Raw genomic sequence first — 23,459 nt, 5'->3', positions numbered from 1 at the left:
CATTAGTCTGAGTCTGTAACTCCATTTCTGTGAAATAATTGTTTTGTTAAATTAAAGGTGCCATGTGTAAAAATTGAGGTAAAAATATCCAAAAAATGACCTACACGCATCAAAAGAATGAAAAGAAATAAGGGCGATGATGTCATTAAAAAAATGTCAAGTTATAGTGCTGCAGAGATATCAACCTTAATTATCATTAGCATTACTAGCCACGGCCCGACAGGTGTCGTAATACCAGTTTCGGCCATGGGAGGCGGTATGCGGGCAACATAACCACCAGCCAACCTGCAATACACGAATAACTCGCACGGCTTGTGGGCGTACTTGAACCTGATGTCAATCGTGTGGAAAGTACAGACCACTACTTCATTTCAGTTCAGGGAAGAGAGCGGAAGGATGGCTGAAGCCCTTGGCAAGAGACACCTACCACCACCACCCGCTACAGGGAAACAACCGCGCTCGGAATCACAAATCAAATCCGATAAGAAAAGGAGCCGAACCAGAGTAAACATCGGCACTGCTTTCCATCGCTGGAGACAACTGATGGACTTGAAAGAAATGAGGTTCGACTCCGAACTTGCAACATTTCTTTTGGATTGGTAAGTAAGATGCTGTTAGTATTTCGCTAGAAGTTTGTTTTATATGTTTGCGTATTTTTTTCGGGAAGTTATAACATAGAAATGTATCGAAGGCTGTTCGATAAACGTGCTGTGGCTAACCGTAGCTGCGTTTGATAATTAGCTAGCTATAACTTACCCACAGATCCGATCCGGTTTTCACCTGTTATCTACCAAAGCCCGTCTCTACCAAGCTGATGCTAAAATGTAACATTACCTAAGAAGCTTGAAATGTCTTCGATGATAATGAACCCGAGAGAGAGAGAGAGAGCGCCCCGGCCGCGCGCGCACTCACTCACTATATTCAGAGCGGTTTTTCTGTGCGTGAGAAAATTGATGTGTGGCGTGAAAGCGTGTGAAAAGAGTCAATTGCGTGTGTCTCACGGTGAATGCTTGAGAGTTGGCAGCTCTGGTTACGTTGGTTGGCGCTAGCTTGGTCAACATCAGCTGTCTGATGTTGACCAATGATGCTGACAGAATGCTGTCTGTCAAATTAATTTAATTCAAATAATGTGTATATACAACTCAAAATGTAATATGAACAAAACGAATCTGAACATATTCACTGGTAAAGGTGAAGGGGAGTAGCTTGAAGATGTCATGTTTCAAAATCACTTGACATCACCCAACGTTCCTCTGGAGGCAAAACGTCCTCTTAGGCTTTGGCCGTTTCTCGTTTGTTACTCTAGAGTAGACCAATTCACTTTATTGAGGCATACTGCCCCCATCTGGTATGGAATGTGGAGTATGACTTGATTTTTTTTGCCAGACATGAGAGAAGCACCCGGCTGCAGCCTGCAGACTACTCTGATTGGTTTGATCGTCTTTCATAGACATACATGATAAGAAATGTGTGTGTAGTTGGTGTAGGACAGAGTATGTTGTTAAAAAGGTAAAAATGCTGTGCAGTTTTACAAAGCCTTCATTATAATGCACAGAAGAAAAAAAAAAAACATTAGTCTAACTCTCCATGTCTGTGAAATGATTGTTTTGTTATATTAAGCTGATTTTTAGGCTTACAGACGAACAACCCACTACATTTAGTTAATTAATTGGGTTTATTATCCACAGTGGGAGGATCAGGCTTTTAGATAGAAAAATGAATTATGAATTAAATAATTTTTGAAAATTTTAATATTTCATATCATCAGAGTATGAGAAAAGAAATGAAAAGAATGTATCATTATTGTTTTAATTTATATAACATGACATATTGTTACATATAATAATCTGTACTGCAGTTGATAAATGACACTGCAATAATGTGTCTGTGTGCCATTTCAATCTTTATGAAACTTGAATTTTCTTTACTATATTGCAATTTACCTCCCCTTTTTTCAGGAAAATATGCTGCTCCTCATTATTTTAAAGTGAAGAAATCAAGAAACTTTTATTTATACCGGTCGTGATGATTCTGAAAGGACATACCTGTAATCTGTTGCTATAGTAACGAACGCAATTTCATGATCATCATGCTCTTATTTTAGTGCAGTTGTGTCACAGCCATTGCAGTCAAATATTGAGATAAACTTTATAAAGTATCATCATCTATTTATATTAAATTAATATATTAAATTGGTATCTTCTCCGATACACATTTTACGACCATTATTGAGCCGATTCTTTTCAATCAGCTGGAATGATTCGGGACATTCTACAAACCCGATTCCAAAAAAGTTGGGACACTGTACAAATTGTGAATAAAAACAGAATGCAATGATGTGGAAGTTTCAAATTTCAATATTTTATTCAGAATACAACATAGATGACATATTAAACGTTAAACTGAGAAAGTGTATCATTTTAAGGGAAAAATAAGTTGATTTTAAATTTCATGGCATCAACACATCTCAAAAAAGTTGGGACAAGGCCATGTTTACCACTGTGTGGCATCCCCTCATCTTTTTATAACAGTCTGCAAAAGTCTGGGGACTGAGGAGACAAGTTGCTTGTTGTCCCATTCTTGTCTAATACAGGCTTCTAGTTGCTCAACTGTCTTAGGTCTTCTTTGTCGCATCTTCCTCTTTATGATGCGCCAAATGTTTTCTATGAGTGAAAGATCTGGACTGCAGGCTGGCCATTTCAGTACCCGGATCTTTCTTCTACGCAGCCATGATGTTGTAATTGATGCAGTATGTGGTCTGGCATTGTCATGTTGGGAAATGCAAGGTCTTCCCTGAAAGAGACGACGTCTGGATGGGAGCATATGTTGTTCTAGAACTTGGCTATACCTTTCAGCATTGAGGGTGCCTTTCCAGATGTGTAAGCTGCCCATGCCACACGCACTCATGCAACCCCATACCATCAGAGATGCAGGCTTCTGAACTGAGCGCTGATAACAACTTGGGTTGTCCTTGTCCTCTTTAGTCCGGATGACATGGCATCCCAGTTTTCCAAAAAAAACTTTGATTTGTCTGACCACAGAACAGTTTTCCACTTTGCCACAGTCCATTTTAAATGAGCCTTGGCCCAGAGAAAACGCCTGCACTTCTGGATCATGTTTAGATATGGCTTCTTTTTTGGCCTACAGACGGCGAATGGCACGGTGGATTGTGTTCACCGGCAATGTTTTCTGGAAGTATTCCTGAGCCCATATTGTGATTTCCATTACAGTAGCATTCCTGTATGTGATGCAGTGCCGTCTAAGGGCCTGAAGATCACGGGCATCCAGTATGGTTTTCCAGCCTTGACCCTTACACACAGAGATTGTTGCAGATTCTCTGAATCTTTGGATGATATTATGCACTCTAGATGATGATAACTTCAAGCTCTTTGCAATTTTTCTCTGAGAAACTCCTTTCTGATATTGCTCCACTATGGGGGGAATTGGTAATCCTTTGCCCATCTTGACTTCTGAGAGACACTGCCACTCTGAGAGGCTCTTTTTATACCTAATCATGTTGCCAATTGACCTAATAAGTTGCAAATTGGTCCTCCAGCTGTTCCATTATATGTACATTTAACTTTTCCGGCCTCTTATTGCTGCCTGTCCCAACTTTTTTAAAATGTGTAACTCGCATGAAATCCAAAATGAGCCATTCGGGTTTGTAAGTTTAACGTGGCTTAATGTATTAAAACTGTGTTTTTAAAAGACTAAACTCAGTAAACACATTATTAATAAAGTATTATATTCACAGACAAGCAGATGAGTCCAGAATAAGAATGCAATGCGTTTAATCACGCGTTAAGCGTTTTCCTCCCATAGAAAACCATTAGACTAAAAGGAAAATGCTTAACGTGGCGTATTGCATTAAAACGTGTTTTAAAAAGCTGACCTAACTCAGTAAACATTTTTTAACAAAGCATTCTATTTACAGACAAGCAGGTTATGGGAGGAAAATGCTTAACGCCTAATTAATCGCGTTCCGTTCGTATTCTGGGCTCATATCTGCTTGTCTGTGAATATAATGCTTTATTTATAATTTGTTTACTGAGTTTGGTCTTTTTAAAACACCGTTTTAATGCATAAGTCCACGTACTTTCATGTTAAATGCTTTTGAATGTCCCAATGATTAATTTGTGAATTTGACTGGTCCAGATTAAACTTGCAGTAAACATCTCTTGATTCAATTATAGTGAGTCAAGTTAACAATAAACAGCTGCATTATAGTAAAGGCTTTGTAAAACTGCACAGCATTTTTAGCTTTTTAATCAACATCCTCTGTCCTACACCAACTACACACACAATTTTTTATCATGTATGTCTATGAAAGACGATCAAACCAATCAGAGTAGTATGGGGCGGGGCTGCACGTGCAACCCCGCCCCAGGTGCAGCCCCGCCTCGATCTGCAGGCTGCAGCCGGGTGTACTTGAGACATGACACATGGCACCTTTAAGCTGATTTTTAGACTAACAGACGAACAACCCACTACATTTAGTAAATTAATTGGATTTATTATCCACAGTGGGAGGATCAGGCCTTTAGATAGAAAAATGAATTATGAATTAAATAATTTTTGAAAATTGTATTATTTCATATCATCAGAGTATGAGAAAGGAAATGAAAAGGATGTATCAGTATTGTTTTAATTTATATAACATGACATATTGTTACAATAATCTGTAATGCAGTTGATAAATGACACTTCAATAATGTGTCTGTGTGCCATTTCAATTTTTATGAAACTTGAATTTTCTTTGTTATATTGCAATTTTCCTCCCCTTTATTTCAGGAAAATATGCTGCTCCTCATTATTTTAAAGTGAAGAAATCGAGAAACTTATTTCTACCAGCCAGTGATGATTCTGAAATCATCTGACATACCTGTAATCTGTTGCTACAGTAACTAAAGCAATTTCATGATCATCATGCACTTATTTTAGTGCAGTTGTGTCACAGCCATTGCAGTCAAATATTGAGATAAACTTTATAAAGTATCATCTATTTATATTAAATTAATATATTAAATTGGTATCTTCTCCGATACCCATTTTACGACCATTATTGAGCCGATTCTTTTCCATCAGCTGGAATGATTCGGGACATTCTTCAAACCCGATTCCAAAAAAGTTGGGACACTGTACAAATTGTGAAACAGAAAGCAATGACATGGAAGTTTCAAATTTCAATATTTTATTCAGAATACAACATAGATGACATATTAAATGTTTAAACTGAAAAAAAAATGTATCATTTTAAGGGAAAAATAAGTTGATTTTAAATTTCATGGCATCAACACATCTCAAAAAAGTTGGGACAAGGCCATATTTACCACTGTGTGGCATCCCCTCTTCTTTTTATAACAGTCTGTAAACGTATGAGGACTGAGGAGACAAGTTGCTCAAGTTTAAGAATAGGAATGTTGTCCCATTCTTGTGTGATACAGGCTTCTAGTTGCTTAACTGTCTTAGGTCTTCTTTGTCGCATCTTCCTCTTTATGATGCGCCAAATGATTTCTATGGGTGAAAGATCTGGACTGCAGGCTGGCCATTTCAGTACCCGGATCCTTCTTCTACGCAGCCATGATGTTGTAATTGATGCAGTATGTGGTCTGGCATTGTCATGTTGGAAAATGCAAGGTCTACCCTGAAAGAGACGACATCTGGATGGGAGCATATGTTGTTCTAGAACTTGGATATACCTTTCAGCATTGATGGTGCCTTTCCAGATGTGTAAGATGCCCATGCTACACGCACTCATGCAACCCCATACCATCAGAGATGCAAGTTTCTGACCTGAGCGCTGATAACAACTTGGATTGTCCTTGTCCTCTTTAGTCCGGATGACATGGCGTCCCAGTTGTCCAAAAAGAACTTCAAATTTTGATTCGTCTGACCACAGAACAGTTTTGCACTTTGCCACAGTCCATTTTAAATGAGCCTTGGCCCAGAGACACACCTGCACTTCTGGATCATGTTTAGATATGGCTTCTTTTTTGGCCTATAGGCGTTTTAGCTGGCAACGGCGAATGGCACGGTGGATTGTGTTCACTGACAATGTTTTCTGGAAGTATACCTGAGCCCATGTTGTGATTTCCATTACAGTAGCATTCCTGTATGTGAGGCAGTGACGTCTAAGGGCACGAAGATCACGGGCATAAAGTATGGTTTTCCGGCCTTGACCCTTACGCACAGTGATTGTTCCAGATTCTCTGAATCTTTGGATGATATTATGCACTGTAGATGATGATAACTTCAAGCTCTTTGCAATTTTTTATCTGAGAAACTCCTTTCTGATATTGCTCCACTATTTTTCACCACAGCATTGGGGGAATTGGTGATCCTTTGCCCATCTTGACTTCTGAGAGACATTGCCACTCTGAGAGGCTCTTTTTATACCCAATCATGTTACCAATTGACCTAATAAGTTGCAAATTGGTCCTCCAGCTGTTCCTTATATGTACATTTAACTTTTCCGGCCTCTTATTTCTACCTGTCCCAACTTTTTTAGAATGTGTAGCTCTCATGAAATCCAAAATGAGCCAATATTTGGCATGACATTTCAAAATGTCTCACTTTCAACATTTGATATGTTATCTATATTCTATTGTGAATAAAATATAAGTTTATGAAATTTTGTAAATTATTCCATTCCATTTTTACTCACAATTTGTACAGTGTGCCAACTTTTTTGGAATCGGGTTTGTAAGTTTAACGTGGCATAATGCATTAAAACGGTGTTTTTAAAAGACTAAACTCAATAAACACATTATTAATAAAGTATTATATTCACAGACAAGCAGATGAGTCCAGAATAAGAATGCAATGCGTTTTCCTCCCATAGAAAACTATTAGACTAAAAGGAAAATGCTTAACGTGACATAATGCATTAAAACGTGATTTAAAAAGCTGACCTATCTCAGTAAACATTTTTAATAAAGCATTCTATTTACAGACAAGCAGGTTATGGGAGGAAAATGCTTAACGCCTAATTAATCGCGTTGCGTTCGTATTCTGGGCTCATATCTGCTTGTCTGTGAATATAATGCTTTATTGATAATTTGTTTACTGAGTTTGGTCTTTTTAAAACACCGTTTTAATGCATAAGTCCACATACTTTCACATTAAATGCTTTTGAATGTCCCAATGATTAATTTGTGAATTTGACTGGTCCAGATTAAACTTGCAGTAAACATCTCTTGATTCAATTATAGTGAGTCAAGTTAACAATAAACAACTGCATTATAGTAAAGGCTTTGTAAAACTGCACAGCATTTTTCAAGAAGTCCTCACTGCAGCCTGTAGCACGATGACGTAGCTGGATCAGATCCAATACGTGCTGGACGTTGTGACGCGCATGCGCGGTGGTGTGTTTTGGTGACGTCATAGACGCATGCGCACTACCGATTTATGATTATAATGCACATGCGCTGGTCTTGAGTGACACGCATGCTCAATATTGTATTAAGATGATGTTCTAACCTCTATAGTAGTAGTATAGATGAATAGTAATAAGTAATTATTTACATATATTTAAAGATCTGTATTATTTACAGTTTATCTACACACGCAAAATAGTTGTCTGGACAACATTTTAAATCACATGATTTTAAAGTTTTTAAACCTAAATTTGATGGAATAATAGCATAATGTCACCGCAAGTATTTTTTTTTAAATGTGTGTATATAGAACATTTTAAAATAAAACCATTTTATTTTATTCAGGTCATAATTGCTGTTGAGTGGAAGCAAAAATGAGTCAAGTAATTGTCTCTGTAATTTTAATCCTAAAAGTAACAATACAATAAAGGCTGTATACGACTTAAAATACCAGTACACACTCATGGGGAAAACGCAAAAATATTAACAGCAACAAGAAAAAATAAAAACTTGTCAGATGTCAAAATAAACAAAAGTGCTATATATATATAAAAAATGATATTTTGTCTGGTTTTCAACCGTGATCTGTACATAAGATTCCTCTTAATTTGCTGTTAAGTGTCTGCAAGACATGCAAGTACATTTATTAAAAAAATAATAATAAAAGAAAACAAACCCTGAATTTAAGTTCAATATACAAACACAGCAGTCAGATCAAGCAATAGTCACTCAAGTGACAATTCATATTTAACTTTATAAATTGTTGTCCTTGGGGCTATAGTGATTGCCGTCACAGATGAAGCAGTCTGCTGAGCAGTAACCTTCAAACTCTTTGGTCGAGTAAAATGCACGAAGGATTCCTTTCCTTCCATCTCCAATATAGCCTGGCGGGAAGTCTTTAAATAAGTCCCCACAGCAAAGGCAACTGGTCACTTTATATGGCACTCGGTACATCTCCTTGTAGTCACTGGAGTATGCACTCCAGTTGACAACACCTATTGTAAGAAAGAGATTTAAAACAATAAAAAGTTCTGAGCAAAGTTTAAAATGCATTTGCAGCTTAAACTTTATGTGTGGAACTATCTACTGGTATAAATAAAAAAATAAAATGAAAACTTACTGTCAAGCCAGGCTAAATGAGCGTCTTTTCTGAATGATGCGTCACAAACAACATCATGGAAAAGCCAGCATGTCAGAGACAGTCTGAAGAAGGCCACATCTTCATCTTCTTTGACCGCATTCAAGAGGATATGTCTCAGGATCTCAGGTGGCATCTGCTGAAAAAAAAAATTGGTTAATATTATTCAATATAAAATACTAGTCGAATAATAGCATACATTTAAAATGTTAAAAATAACATTTGGAATAGGAAAAACTCCCACCTTACTTATGTAATCAGCTTCTGCTTCCTTTTCCAATTCTCCAAGAAAGAACGAAAAGAAAGAAGAGAAAGAAAGTTCACACCAATACATCAATCATGAAATATTTATGGAAAAAGGAACTTTTATCTTCAGTTGTCAGATTAGTTGTTACAAACCTATTTTAGTTAAAGTTATACCTGTTTTCATTTCTTTGCGCCTTTTTCTGAGTAGCTTTCTTTCAGCATCTGGTCTTAAATTACATATAAAAAAAACAAACAAACAAACAAGTGAACTAGTTTCCCTAGAAAGTATTTACTCCACACAGGAGAAAAAAAAAATCACCATAAAACACCAAATACATTACATTTACATTTAGTCATTTAGCAGACGCTTTTATCCAAAGCGACTTACAAATGAGGACAATGGAAGCAATCAAAAACAACAAAAGAGCAATGATATATAAATATCAAAATATCAAATACTGTGCAAATTAATATTATTAAAGAGAGGATAAAAAACTGCTACTTCTACTCCTCCATCACCCACTACTACTAATAAATATGTTTTATTTATTGGAAGAACTTGGAAATAGGCTTACTTCACAGGATAATTTGTTAGCAGGAGCAAGCACCACCATCTCCTTACTGCAGCCATGTCAGACTGGAAAATATGCATAATGTAAATCAATCACCCTTTGAGAATAAACTTTTTGCCAAATTATTAATTTTGATAGCTCACCTCAGAAAAATCAAAGACGCCTCCCATTACAACATAGAGTGTGTACTGTAACATTAATAGTAAGTTACATCAAAACAGACATAAACAATAGTAATGAACTTTAAATGGTTTTGTTTGACTGTATCAAATATCTTAAGTTTGTTGGATATTGATTTTGCTCAAACTAAAAAATAAATTAACAATGAAAGACAGCAATCTGACAAAGCTCTCAAGGAAAATAAACATTACTTATTGTTAAACAATTCTTCCTACCATCAACACAAACACTCCACAGTTATTTGACCAATTCTGACTTGGAGCACCCTGTTGAGTTAAATTGAAATAAACATTTTGTAATTATTCAAAAACTAACAATGTGGTTGAATATCTAAAATGGAATTTAGTGATGGCAACAAGAAAACTGCTTACGTTGAGATCATCACGTCCATACTCTTTCCACAGCCCAGGATGTAGTTGCTGTGCAAGTACTCTACAAAGCATTGAAACAACAACAACAACTAAAACAAAAACTGAACAAAAATAATAATAAAATACTAATAATAAACAAACTGGGGTGGAACAAATCCCCAAACAAATTATTGGCTCATTTATCATCGTTTAAACAATTTTTTCTTTGAACTATAAAATATAATTCCAGCGATAAGGTAGATTTAAATAGTTTAAGCATCAATGAAAAATGAGCCATAAAACAAAAAACAAAATGCATGCAAAAGGATGTATGGTACAAAACAGAACTACCATAATCCTGAACTTCTTTTGAACTCTTAATATTTGTTCTGAAAAAACCTGTAGGGATCAATGTAACAACAATCGCTGAAGTCAGTGCCGTGCAGTGAATCAAGCAAATACATCTCTCTGCTTTTTGGTTTCATGATCTGTAAAACTAGTTCTATTAAATGATTCTTGGAAGATACAACTGTTAGTTATGTCAAAATATCTCAGTGTTACTTGCATTAAGGAGAACTGATAATTTAAACACAATAGACTTACACATATCATCCAATGGTTTGATGCCCAGGAAGGGAGTAAGATGAAGTCACATTCTGCTATATGGTCCTTATACAGACAACAAACATTTTTAAATGCCACCTAAAATGACCCTAGTTAACTTCTATTAAAAATTTCAGTCATACTTACACGTAAGTTAGCTCAAGGGTCTGCACACAATGGTGGCAACCATGTCACTGTCACATACGAGCTAAAACAATGGACCTTTATGTTCTGTTAGATACCATTTAAAATTACAGTTAATAAAGGATCACTTGTGTACACTTTCTCACTCCAAAAAAAACAGTTCTACACAGAAGATATAAAATATTACCTTTAAATCAGCAATATCTCTGACCATTGAAAGGCAGGCATTCAAAATCTGTAATAATTTGAGAGAAACCAAATTTAATATTCACTTATCACAAAACAAAAGCATGATATTGAATGTGATAATACTCACAGTCCCTTCAACATCATTTGGATGTCCCAAGGTAATAAAATCTGATCTGTTCAGAATTGTTGCTCCTACTTGAGCCAAAAATTGTTGTCGTGATTCCTTTTCATTTAAAGCATTTTCTATCTAGAAAAACGAAAAAAAAAAAAAAAAAAAAAAGTGTAAGTATGATTATACACTTTGCATAAAAATGCAAAAAATTCAACATACCATCTTTATTTGGTCACTGCTTTGTGGATGCATCCAGCATGCCCTGTTTGGCTGCACATTTCGTAGGGCTGTCATGTCAATCACTGAACCTTGGCTGGGGCCTGAAAAGAGAGAAAATATTATGATCCAACTGTATTTATTAAGTGAAGTGAGATTTTGCAAGTGCGGTGTTTATAATGACATTACTTACAGTGTACTTGGTCTATTTGTGTAATATCACAGGTGTGTCTTTCACTATCATTTAGGGACTGTGGAGGTGTACCTTCACATAAAGTACAAGACAAAGTGATTTTTACAATACATGAAAAAATGAATGGTCATTGTAAGTTTAAAAAAAAAAAAAGTTACCCAGTACTATCTGACCATAACCATTGAAGGTTAACTGATCACTTGGTGATACAATTTTTCTTATGTTGTCATACATGTTCTTATTCTGTGCTGTGTTATAATGGTGAATGATGTTGCGCATCAAAAATGTGTGTCCAGATGGCGTGAGCATGTTCAAGAAATAATTGTTCTTGCGCATTGCAGCAAAAAGTTGCTCTGCGGTTTGAGTATTTACCCATCCACAGAGTTCTGGGACTACTTGGATTCTCCTAAGAGCATCTCTTGGGTCTTTGGTGTTAAATTCATGAAATCTGTCATACAGAGCATAATGCTCTGATGATCCTGTCAAAGGATCCTGTCAAAGGAAATCTGATGGTGGTGTGGCTATTTCACTGACTGCAAAACACAAACTCAGAAATCAGGAACATGCCGTTTTTAGAAAGCATTTGTAATACAATGTACACAACACATACTTACAAGGAATACTGAAGACACCTTTCTTGTGGAGATCCATAATCACCACTTTGGGGTAATATCCACAATTGATGCAGGTGTAAGAATAAACATGGCTGCTCAAGGCTTCAAAGTGGAGGTAAGCATGGAGCACTGTGTCTTTGCTGGGCAATTTTGCTTTAGCAGTGGCTTCAAGTATGCTCATTACTCTGCTAACAGCAGTGTGATTCTAGGCATATTCACAGAGTATAAAGAAGAAAGATTATGTTACACGGCATAATACTTATTACACAAAACCATATCAACATCAATAGTTACACATATTACCTGAAGAGCATTGCGAAGAATTACACACAAGTGAAGAGAAAGCAGAAGGTGGTCATTGAAGTTATGGATACCATCAGTGAATTCCTGGTACCTGTACATCATGCTGCAGTTGCTACATACTTTGTAGTAAGTTGAAATTCCTTAACAGAGAGCATAAAAGTTAAATACAAAATAACAGTAACAGTAAAATAACACTCTTTAAACAATTTGAATGTTCCATTTAACAATATTTACCTTCAACTACCCCAGTAAAGGTCAGAATCTTTGCTCGTGAGGTTATAATAATTGGCTCGCTTAGAACATGATTACCCTCACATTCGGAGCAGAATGTTTCTTCAGGAATTAGTTGGTGTCTAAATTCACTTCCATGTTGTAGACCACTAACCAAATTTTGAGGAAGGTCCACAGGCAGAGATTTATTTTTCATCAAATAGCGCACTATCCTCTCTATTCCATCATCATTAGGTGGGTACTGATGATCACTACAGTCACCCACATTCTCAGACTGCTGCTGAGGTATCTGCATGGAATCAATCCTTTCGGTGGTCTTCACCTTCTGGAAGAGAGCTCTCTGACATTGAAACAAATGCCATTTAGCTATTGCTTTGTGAATTCATGACTGTTTTGTTTTATTACATGGACAGGCCAATGTGATCTTCTTACTGTCATATACAACAGTCACTCTTCCAAGTCTGCAGTAATAAGACATTTTTGGCTCATACACTGATATGTATTTTTTTGTTGAGGGCCCAGCAAATGTGATCGCTACAGAAAGTGGCACATCATCTTTGTTTGCCAAGCACTGCCTTTCGATGCATGCATCTCTCCTACTTTCTCCAAACCATTTTTCTTTCACAATCTCATTTAGGGTTTCCTCTTTGAGATTAACAGCATTGCCATCATCTTTGGGACAGAAAGCTAAGGACATGAGATGGCAGCACTCAAATGGTTTCAGGCCACTCCTTTGTGCAAAATCCGCACTAGCATTACATTGGTCTAGTTCACACATAACTTTGTCATTCACACACTGTAAAAAATAAGTGTCATTTTAACTGTACAATTTTGTAAAAACGCTACAAAAAAAAAGTGTTAATAGGTTAACAGTAAGTTCCTGTACTATATACAGGGAAAAACTGTAAAAGATCTAACCAGACATTTCATGTAATTTTACAGTAAAATGCTGTTAATTTTACAGTTTTTAGAAATAAAAAAAGAACAAATCAATGTATATTTTACAGTCAAAAACTGTAAACTGATATTCCCAGAATTCCCTGTGTGACGCTCCACATTTGAAAGTATTTTGTTTAAATAATCATGTTTTTTAATAGTTTTTTGTTATCAGTTGTACATTTGGGCTTTATGTTACATCTTCTGCTGTTTAATGAAAGTTTATTGAATTGTTTAAGTATCGTGTGTCACCATGATGGTGTTTTGTGTTTGCATGAATGACTTTGTGCACCTTCTATATATTAATATAAACTTCTGCTTGTGGCGAAGCTACTTGTGATGAACTTCGATTCTTCATGTGGCTTTCTCTTTTACCACCTGCATTATTATGGTGGTTGTCAGTATGTTAAAGGTACAAAACAGATTTTAATAGCAGTGTGCGTTGTTGAATTTACTGGTTTACATTAAAATTTTCTTGTTTGTAAATAACAGTTTTATACTGTAAAATTTACAGTTTTTGGCCGTAATTGTGTTTACAGTTTTTCTGTATTTTTTACAAAAGTATTCTGGCAACCACAGCTGCCAAAATTATTTTGTAAAAACTACAGACTTTTTTTTACAGTGCACCCCAGATCTTTTTTTGAACATGGATGGGTATTGACGGTGCACTGAAAGATTTTGCTACTGCAAAAATTCCATGCTTACTGTCAATGACCTGACAAAATAAATGTCGTTGTAATGTGATGGCCTCTTTAACTGTGGTGTGCTTTCTTCTAATGTGAACTCGCAAGTTCTTTTTATTCAATTCCATATCACAATGATCACATCTGATTCTGTTCTTCTTTGGTTGAGGACGCTTTGCTGTTGGTTGCTCTGGTGGAACAAGGACAGAGGAAATAGTCAGAGACGGAAGTACTTGAGTGGATGCAGAAAGAGGGAATGGAGCTTCAGAAAGAGGGCACGTTGTCACAGGTTGCAAAGGTTGACATAAGGGACTTGTCCAAGACTGTGTCATTGCTGGAGACTGAAACACTGATGTAACTGGAGATGAAGATGTTTGGATAGCCATGGGGCAAGACAGGGGAGGCGCCTGTATAATGACATGAGAAGTCTGTGCTGAAATAGTAGAAAGTGGAGCAGTGGCTGCTGGGCTATGCAGGAATGGAGATTGAGCTTCCTGCCCAGGAATAGCCAACTTTTGTTTACATTTTTTAAGATGAGTAATTAACTGCACTTTTCTTATTACTGTAGCAGGACAGTAACAGCAATGAAAATGTGCATTTTCTCTACAGTGTGAATTGCACTTAACAATCACAAAATCTGGGGGGGGGGAAACAGACATATGACATTACTCTGATCAAATTTTATAAAGCAAAATAAAATTAGTAGAGGTGAAATTATACTCACCATCATGATTTACTGCCAATTTTAGATGATTCTCTACATGATTATCAATGGATAGTTGTGATGTGGTTTTGTACGTCTCACAAAAAGGGCAGTGGTACTGGTTACAGCACCTTGTGCACCTTGAAATTACTGGACAACTGCCCTTTTTAAAGACATTCATCTAGAACAATGCAATAACAAATAAGTATTCATTAGCCGAGCAAAATCAGGTTAATTTTACATTAGCCCTGCAGTCTATCCATATAGTACTGAAGTATAAGATTAAAATAAGAATCGCTGTGAGCATTATGCAAGTCATGTCAGCTAAACACGTTTACAACGCTTCGGATACATAACACTTCACAAGACTATACATGTTGAAACAACAAAACATTAAATGAAGATTAGAAAGATTAATTACCTACCGATAAACAATCACTGTTAATTAATCCGCCGTTTTCTGTAGACTCTTCTCGGAAGACCAAAGCACGTGCGATCGTTTACCAACTCTCTACTGCGCATGCATCTATGACGTCACCGAAACACACCACCGCGCATGCTCGTAACAACGTCCAGTACGTATTGGATCTGATCCAGCTACGTCATCGTGCTACAGGCTGCAGCGAGGACAGTCTCGCATTTTTTGCTTTTTAATCAACATACTCTTTCCTACACCAACTACACACAACTCTTATCATGTATGTCTATGAAAGACGATCAAACCAATCAGAGTAGGTATGGGGCGGGGCTGCACGTGCAACCCCACCCCAGGTGCAGCCCCGCCTCGATCTGCAGGCTGCAGCCGGGTGTACTTGAACTTGCTTGAAACGAATCATTTCCTAATCATTGGCAAATGACTCTAATATTAAATGTATATTCTGAGAAAATTACAATGTTTTCTGACCTTAGATGCATTTAAACCTGATGTAGGGGACTCCAATACAATATTGGGACACTTTAAAATACCATATGACCTGCTCTTTAAAGGATGATGATATAGTACTATTGGGAATTATAATTTTAATGAATAGATGGGATAAAATGAAAAGGGCTTTGAAATGGTGTAGAACATGTTTCAAACAAACCATCATAGTAAACTCGGAATAGCTAATTATCTGTTGCAAAATGTTTATTTAAAAATAATAAACATGAAAAAAAGGGTTTATGAGTATATAAAGACTATTGAGAGTACAGAGAGTTTATTTATTGGCATTTTTGATGAGCCATGAATCTCTTCCAGGACTCGGCAGTGATGATTCGGGAAATCGTTGGCCCATTGATTGGGATGAGTTTTGGATGGTTTCTTGAGCTGGCGAATAGCTGGCCGCAAACCGTAGAAAGACTCTGGATGAACCGAAAAATCCTACGAGCTTTCGTGGAGAGAGATGGAGTTGAGAAATGCCTAATGCATGAGCTTCCTAGAAATCAAGATCCTCTTTCTAAATGGGAAATGAGAAAATTGTTAAAAGTAACACTGATCAGAAATAGAAAAATGTATTTGATGTGTATATTAAGAAAATGTATAAAAGTGAGAAGATAGGGACTCTCCTAATGAGATGTGTTGAAAATAGAGTTCCAAAGGAAGAATTTAGAATGAGAGGAATTATTGGAAATGTGGAAACTTCAAAAGGGTGATGTCGCATCTGGTGATTCTTCTTTAGGAATAAAGTTTCCCATTTGCAATATTCACAATCGATTCTCACTCGGTAACTGTGATAATGAACCAGGTATAAATTTAATTTGACGATCTTCTTGTAGAAGGTATTCAGAGGAACTGGGACAAAGAAGTCAAAAGACAAAATAAGAAGGAGAAACAGAGGAAAACGACAGGACCTCAACTGATGGAACAACAGGAGATTGTTTTTAGAATAAGAAGAACAATTCAACTTATGCGAAAACAGGAGGATTTGAATAAGAAAATTATGAGAATGCTGAAAGAAATGATTGAGTTGGTAAACTTTTATTTGGAGTTGCAATCTCTCGCAAATGATATCAGAGCTTTAAGACTGCAAACAGATACCACAAAACCTGTAAAGCCTTAAAAGGTAGAAATGAGATATACATTCTGTTAGAGTTTGCTCATCAGTTAAAACTGCCACGTATGTATGCTTTTTGCTAACTGTATTTTGAGTGTACAAGAAAGTGCATTTTGCAACAGCGTTGCAGGATGGACCTTCTTTCTTAAAAGCTTAGTATGGTAATTTGTTTTATCTTATCTTAAAAGAAATGATGCTATGCAGTTTAGAAATAGTTATTTGCCAAAGCCTACACCTTAAGAGGTTGTAATTGTTTTAAAACTAGAGATAGATTAACTTGCTTTAATGAAAAAGATGCTGCAATTACTTCATCTGAACCTGTGCCACTGAGAGTTTGCTACTAGGTGTAGGGTCATGCTTCCTGTAACTATGGCAACCTAGATACGTGTGTGTGGGTGAGTGTGTTCACCAAAAGAGAAACCCAGAAGAGAGAGGTGTTGGGTTGTGTGACTATGAAACTTTAGGGTTGGAACACATTCACCACCGCAATTCGGGGTGAAGACTTTACGCTATTTACTTTTACTGTTATTTGCTTGAGTTATTGTTTTTAATAAAGCGAAACCATTTCCTATGGTGATGCGGTAAACTTCTTTTAAACAAATCTCTGAGTAATTTATTAAAAGTAAAGTTATTATTTTATTCCTGAACCTGCATTACGAAGTTCCACAGCGGCAAGGACTAAACTGAGCTGATCTGGACTCTGGTGGGAAGAAGTATTGAAGCCTCTATTTCATCTGATACATAACAGAGGTAAGAAGCGATGTTTATATACTGCATTTGCTTGTGGGAAACAAAAATGTGAATAGAGGGTTTATATATATTCTTAGTCAGAATAATTATACAACACTATTCAAGACATTCTTTGTGGCAAGCTCCAAAATGACAAAGAAGCTACATAAATTCAGTCCATATGACTATATTCGGAGTCTTCTGAAGTCACACAATAGCATATATATATATATATATATATATATAGAGAGAGAGAGAGAGAGAGAGAGAGAGAGAGAGAGAGAGAGAGAGAGAAAGAGAGAGCACAAAGTCACTTTTACAGACTTTTAAATTAAATCTTCCCTCCTGGTGGAATGACCTGCCCAACTCAATCCGAGCAGCTGAGTCCTTAGCCATCTTCAAGAATCGGCTTAAAACACATCTCTTCCATCTTTATTTGACCCTCTAACTTTTGCACTCACTATTCTAATTCTATTTAAAAAAAAAAAAAATCTAACTACCTTTCTAATCTTTTTGTATTCTATCCATTTTCTTTTCATTTATTATACAATTATAAAAAAGACCTCTAACACTAGCTTGCTCTATTCTTTTTCTATTCTATCTGTTTTCTTTTTTATTTATTATATTATTTAAAAGCCCTTGCTACATGTACTGCATTTAAGCTAACTGAGACTTGTTATAGCGCTCTTATATCATTGCTATTTTGTTGATTTTGATTGCTTCCATTGTCCTCATTTGTAAGTCGCTTTGGATAAAAGCGTCTGCTAAATGACTAAATGTAAATGTATATATATATATATATATATATATATATATATATATATATATATATATATATATATATATATATATATATATAATCTGGATAAATAATATGTATTTCTCTTGGTTATCTAGATGGAGTCTACAGTGTCTGCAACCATCTTCATCACTTTCCCAAGGGATAAATTTAAACCAAACATGACCAACATAACTCAAGATCCCTGTGGACCTACAGAGGTCTCAGCCCACCCTGCTTTCATATTTGCATACTCACTAGTGTTTCTCGTCAGTCTGGTGCTTAACTGCATCACAATGCGGGTTTATTTCTGTTCCAATCAGCGTGTCCAGTCCAGCGTCACGGTCTACATGAAGAACCTGGTGGTATCTGACTTCTTCCTTTGTCTTTGTTTACCTTTGCGCATTGCTCACAATGTTACCTATTCCATAACAATGCGCAAGATTTACTGCAGCATTGGAGCAACAGCATTCTATGTAAACATGTATGCAAGCATTCTCTTCATGGACATTATTGCTGCGAACAGGTATGCTACTCAAGCTAACACTTACATTTACAGAGTTCAAAATAATGTTATCATTTTCAAATGGTTTATTAGATATGATAATATCATTATAATGATAATATGATAATATCGTGTTGAAGTTAATAAGATAATTAGGTGATTAATTGAGTGATGATTGACCATTATTGAAGACACCTGATGTTAACAAGCAGAATCACCAAAGAAGAAAATCATAATTTGCTTGTCACCATTATAGTGGTCAGTGTTTGCTTTAGTTGGGATCTTGACCCTTGACTTTTTAACATTAAATTTTGTTTGGCTGATTACTGAGTTATAACAGGCAGATAAACCAGAGGAAATGTGATCATGTGGTATCACATTTCAACACAGCTGTCAACACAGACTGTATCCAGCCAACATGAGTTTAATTTCACAGTGCAATGCAAATTGATTTTGTCAGCATTCTGAATACCTTCCATCATCTCAGGTACCTGAAGATTGTCCGGCCACTGGAGACTCATGCTCTACAGACGGTTCGTACTGCGCGCCACATTTCCATAGGAACTTGGATTTCCTTGTTAGCCGTGTCTTCCGTCTACCTGATCTCCTTCCTTCAGACATCCTGGGTTCAGGATCAAAAGCTTAGCTGTGAGTCCATGCACAGTCACAAGCTCAGTGTGGTCTACAAAATCATCCACTGCGTGTCCTTTGCAGTCTTTGCGTTTGTGCTTGTGTCTCTGGTTTTTCTTTATTGGAAAACTCTGCAAAAGATCAAAAAAGCCCAGCTGTCAACACAGACTGTATCCAGCCGACATAAGTTTAACAGGTCTAAGTGCAACATGCTTATTCTAGTGGTAGTTTTCTGTGTATGCTTTGTGCCCTATCACCTGGTGAGACTGCTTTACATGTTCAGCAGCGACTGTTCATTTAACATCCTGAAGGAGCTGACTATACTGCTTTCAGTGCTAAATGTTTGTTTTGATCCTCTAATATACTTTATCTTCTGCAAGGCCTTTAGAGACCAGCTCAGGAAGAAAGATTTGCAAAGATCCAGTGAAATTAAAACATGAAACGCGTAATGTCGTAGTTATGTTCGGTTTTGAATTTTCTCTCACTGCTGAAGTCTTGCTTGTCTGAGTTAGTCGTTTGTCACCATAGTCACTGATTTGATTTTTTTTTATTCTATCGAGCTCTGTGTCATTATCCCACCTAGAAAATTTTCATGTTCTGGGAATGTTTTCAGCGGCAAGTTTTATTTTAGTTCCTAGAATGTTCTGCTAAAAGGTAGGATAACATTCTTTAAAAACATTCTAAACATGTCTATTGATAACATTGTTAGAACATTATCCTCTAACATTCTAATAAAGCTTCCCATTACACCAGATGTGGACTTACATTGCTCAGAAGTCAAATGTTTGAAAGTGAAAATCCAACCTTTGTTTGATGTCAAACTCCAGCGTAAATAACTCCAAAAACAGTATTACCAACTTCACTTATTATAAACAAGATTGACTTTATTTCTGTCATAAATTTAAAAAAGTTCTTAATGAGATTAACATAGGTGTTGATGGTTTATTGAAAATAATAGCTTAGTTTGATGTCACCATTATGGTGATCAGTACTTAGGCAGTATGAGTCTTTTCAATGTTACTTTTTGTTTAACTGCTGTAACTATATTTGTTATGGCAAAAAACAGTAAGAGAAAAATGTCATCAGGTGACTTTTTTTTAACTTGCTGGTGTTAAAAGTTTCGTCATGTAATGATCTGATCAGCTGGTTTTATCTGGAGTCTAGTCTATGCTATTATTTAACCCTCTGGAGTTTAAGGGTATTTTTGGGGCCTGGAGAAGTTTTGTCATGCCTTGACATTTGTGCTTTTTTCAGTTTCTTATAAATATCTAAATGGCTAAAGTTTAATCTCACTGTAATCAGCACAAATTGGGCTATAATAATATGTGAGCAGCATGTATGTACATGATTGTGTTTTTGAGAAAATAAATGTTATGCGTGGTTAGTGAAAAACTAAAAATGTTAAATCACTTGAATAAGGCAATAAAACACATATATAAAATTGGTTCCCGGGACTTTTGAGAACTGGAGCTTGTAGCTTAGAATTTTTTTTTTCTAAATGATGTTAAAATCATCTTGTTTACTCACTTACAGAAAACAATATATTGATTTAAATGATCTAAGACACTTTTTGTTGGTAAAAGTCATATGCGAGTAGGCGTCAACTATCATGAATTCACACCTGAGAAGACAAAGGCCTGCATAATGAGCTGCATAATGACCCATTCAGTCAGCTGTGTCACTGAGAGGGATGAGTTACAAGAAAGAATGTGAGGACAAAATAAATGTATATAATTTTATGTTTGTAGTTTATTTAGAATATATTTAATTATCCCACAACAGAATTTAATATTCACTTGTGAGTGCAGTTAAACAGTTTATTAGGAACAATCAAAGCTGACTTTCAAACTGAATTTTTTTTTGCATCATTACTCCAGTCACACAATCCTTCAGAAATCCTTTTAACAATCTTATTTTCTACAAATAAATAAAAAAAAACATTTATTGTTATTATTATTATTATTATTATTATTAATGTTGAGCTGAGAATATTTTTTTCATGGTTTTTTAGGGGGGATAAATTGAAAGAACAGCATTGTTTATTACATTTGTTACAGTTACATTTATTGGTACATTTATATTATTTACCATCAAGCTTTTGAATGGTATAGTAGTGTATATTGTTTTTGAAACTTCATAATATTTCGCTTGATTATACATTTAGTCAGGAATTATAGTTTGGAAAAAGTCTTTGGAAAAAGTCTAACTAGTAAAATGTTTACACGTTATGTGAAAACTAGTACAAGTATATAAATAAATAAAAAGAGACTTACTCATGTTTATGATCTCTGCTGAATAAAGTGCTTCATTCTTTTTTCTGAGGAAATCCAAATCTCAAATCCTCAACCACATCACATCTTTTTGGGTTGAATTATGTCTTATTCCTCTCATCGCGAAGCAAACAGTAAAATAAAAAAAAACTTGAAGAACAATCTCGCTGCGTTGTCTTCTGTTGTGTGGGCGTATTCAAGCCGCGCGCTTTAGTGAAACATTATAATTTGAATAGCGCGCTCGGCGCGTGGGCGTGGTCGCATTAGAAGATAATGAAGGGAGACGTGAAAAACGGACATCGCGTTGTTTTCATATGGATTACTTTATCACAGAATATTTGTTTTCGGCGGCACTTGTTTAGTTTAAAAGTAGACATTTCAGGCTTTCTATAGATATCTCTCTCATGTCTCTGTGTTGAGTATTCACTGAGTTACAGTTCATTTTAATGACACGTTTGTAACTGAAGATCAGCGCAGACAAAGGCTGCAGACAGCACTCCTTGTTTGTTATCTTTATTTTTATAAATGCACAAAGTTTTGTGGTTATTATGTCTGTATACAAAAAAAGTAGACCCTTTACAGATTCGATTGATGTATTGCTCTTATCTGTACGATCAAAACTGAAAGTGTAATTTAAGTTTTTGTCTGGGTTATCAGGAGAAAATACCCCAAAACGCTTATACGCGTTAATCGACTTCAGAGGGTTAAATTCAGATGTGTCTCAGGCTGTGGACCCATTGAGTCACTTGAACAAATGATATGCAACTAACACCATACATTAGATTGGGTGAAACCAGGTAATCAGAACACATATTTGGTGACATCTTAATCATCAGCAAGCAACCAGCATCACCTAACCACATGTTCTCTTGCTATTTTTGCCATAATAAAGATTACAGCAGCTAAAGAACAACACTGACAAGTCAAGTGTCAAATTGCACAACTAAAGCCAACACTGACCACCATTATGGTGACATCAAACCAAATTATTACTTTTAAACAGACATCAACATCAACATCTAAACCTCTGCTTAAATCTTTATTAGAATGTTAGAGGATAATGTTCTAATAATGTTATTAATAAACATTTTTAGAATGTTTTTAGAGAACGTTCTGGGAACAAAAATAAAACTACCCGCTAAAAACATTGTTAGAACAATGCATGGTAATGTTCTTAGAACATTTTTAGAACAAAAAAATTCTAGCTGGGTAGTTACCCTCATTTGCCTTAGTATTTAAGTTGCTGTGTTTTCACTTCACTTTGGTCCAGTTAAGTCAGTGTAGACATCAGCGTCTATATGTTAAGGTTCTGTTTTGTTAACTGGCCTTCTTTGGATCAACCTTTATGTGGATTATTAAAGACTTTTGAACCTGATCTTTTTCTTCATTGTGTGCTCTCTGCAACCATGCGTGACCGATGACGAGACCAAGGTGTAAATTCGTGGACATTTTGTCCATCATCATTGCTCCAATGAGGAGCAATAGACGTTTGGAGGGAACAAGGTTTTTTTTCTTTTTGTCCCCCAAGGGGGTAGCCGTGCAGACAAGCTTGCACTGGCCCTTTACCCAAGTAGGGGTAACTGCAGCCTGGAGCAATGGGCGTGCCAAAAGGTGGGGGCATGCCGAAAGGTGTGGGGTGTGCCAAAAGGTTTCTCATTGGTGAAACGAAAGGTAGGGGGCGTTTCAAAAGGTAATGCGAAAGATGGCTGTTAAAAAAATAAA

The 23,459-nt window shown here is 36.1% G+C and overlaps 2 protein-coding genes and 1 pseudogene across 2 annotated transcripts; 1 reads left to right on the top strand and 2 right to left on the bottom strand.

Annotated features, from left to right (window-relative positions):
• Nucleotides 1–7,897: 7,897 nt before the first annotated feature.
• Nucleotides 7,898–10,655, bottom strand: LOC109078475. The gene is made up of 9 exons (XM_042739038.1): nucleotides 10,613–10,655; nucleotides 9,884–9,944; nucleotides 9,728–9,778; nucleotides 9,476–9,520; nucleotides 9,336–9,397; nucleotides 8,914–8,987; nucleotides 8,759–8,799; nucleotides 8,497–8,650; nucleotides 7,898–8,371 (listed from the first exon to the last, which is right to left on the bottom strand). Exons 3-9 carry the CDS (start codon nucleotides 9,728–9,730, stop codon nucleotides 8,130–8,132), a joined length of 621 nt encoding a protein of 206 aa, XP_042594972.1. The 5' UTR covers nucleotides 9,731–9,778; nucleotides 9,884–9,944; nucleotides 10,613–10,655; the 3' UTR covers nucleotides 7,898–8,129.
• Nucleotides 10,656–11,814: 1,159 nt separating this feature from the next.
• Nucleotides 11,815–13,248, bottom strand: LOC122139858 (annotated as a pseudogene).
• A 2,504-nt stretch (nucleotides 13,249–15,752) lies between these two features.
• On the top strand, nucleotides 15,753–20,383 carry LOC109071645 (P2Y purinoceptor 14-like). The gene is made up of 3 exons (XM_019088078.2): nucleotides 15,753–17,575; nucleotides 18,452–18,858; nucleotides 19,325–20,383. Exons 2-3 carry the CDS (start codon nucleotides 18,452–18,454, stop codon nucleotides 19,905–19,907), a joined length of 990 nt encoding a protein of 329 aa, XP_018943623.1. The 5' UTR covers nucleotides 15,753–17,575; the 3' UTR covers nucleotides 19,908–20,383.
• The last annotated feature ends 3,076 nt before the right edge of the window (nucleotides 20,384–23,459 follow it).

Source organism: Cyprinus carpio, chromosome B15, assembly GCF_018340385.1.
Source record: "Cyprinus carpio isolate SPL01 chromosome B15, ASM1834038v1, whole genome shotgun sequence".
Taxonomy (NCBI): domain Eukaryota; kingdom Metazoa; phylum Chordata; class Actinopteri; order Cypriniformes; family Cyprinidae; genus Cyprinus; species Cyprinus carpio.
The sequence above is the reverse complement of the archived record's forward strand: the minus strand, read 5'-3'. Positions and strand labels throughout refer to the sequence as shown.

Bases quoted from the DNA above. Each gene is read 5' to 3' on its own strand.
- LOC109078475 (XM_042739038.1), bottom strand. The intron at 8,988-9,335 runs GTAAGCCTATTT...ATGTAATTTAAG, and splicing joins CTAACAAATTATCCTGTGAA to ACCAGATGCTGAAAGAAAGC. The intron at 8,372-8,496 runs GTAAGTTTTCAT...TTCTTACAATAG, and splicing joins TCATTTAGCCTGGCTTGACA to GTGTTGTCAACTGGAGTGCA.
- LOC109071645 (XM_019088078.2), top strand. From the start codon at position 18,452: ATGGAGTCTACAGTGTCTGCAACCATCTTCATCACTTTCCCAAGGGAT. The intron at 18,859-19,324 runs GTATGCTACTCA...CCATCATCTCAG, and splicing joins GACATTATTGCTGCGAACAG to GTACCTGAAGATTGTCCGGC.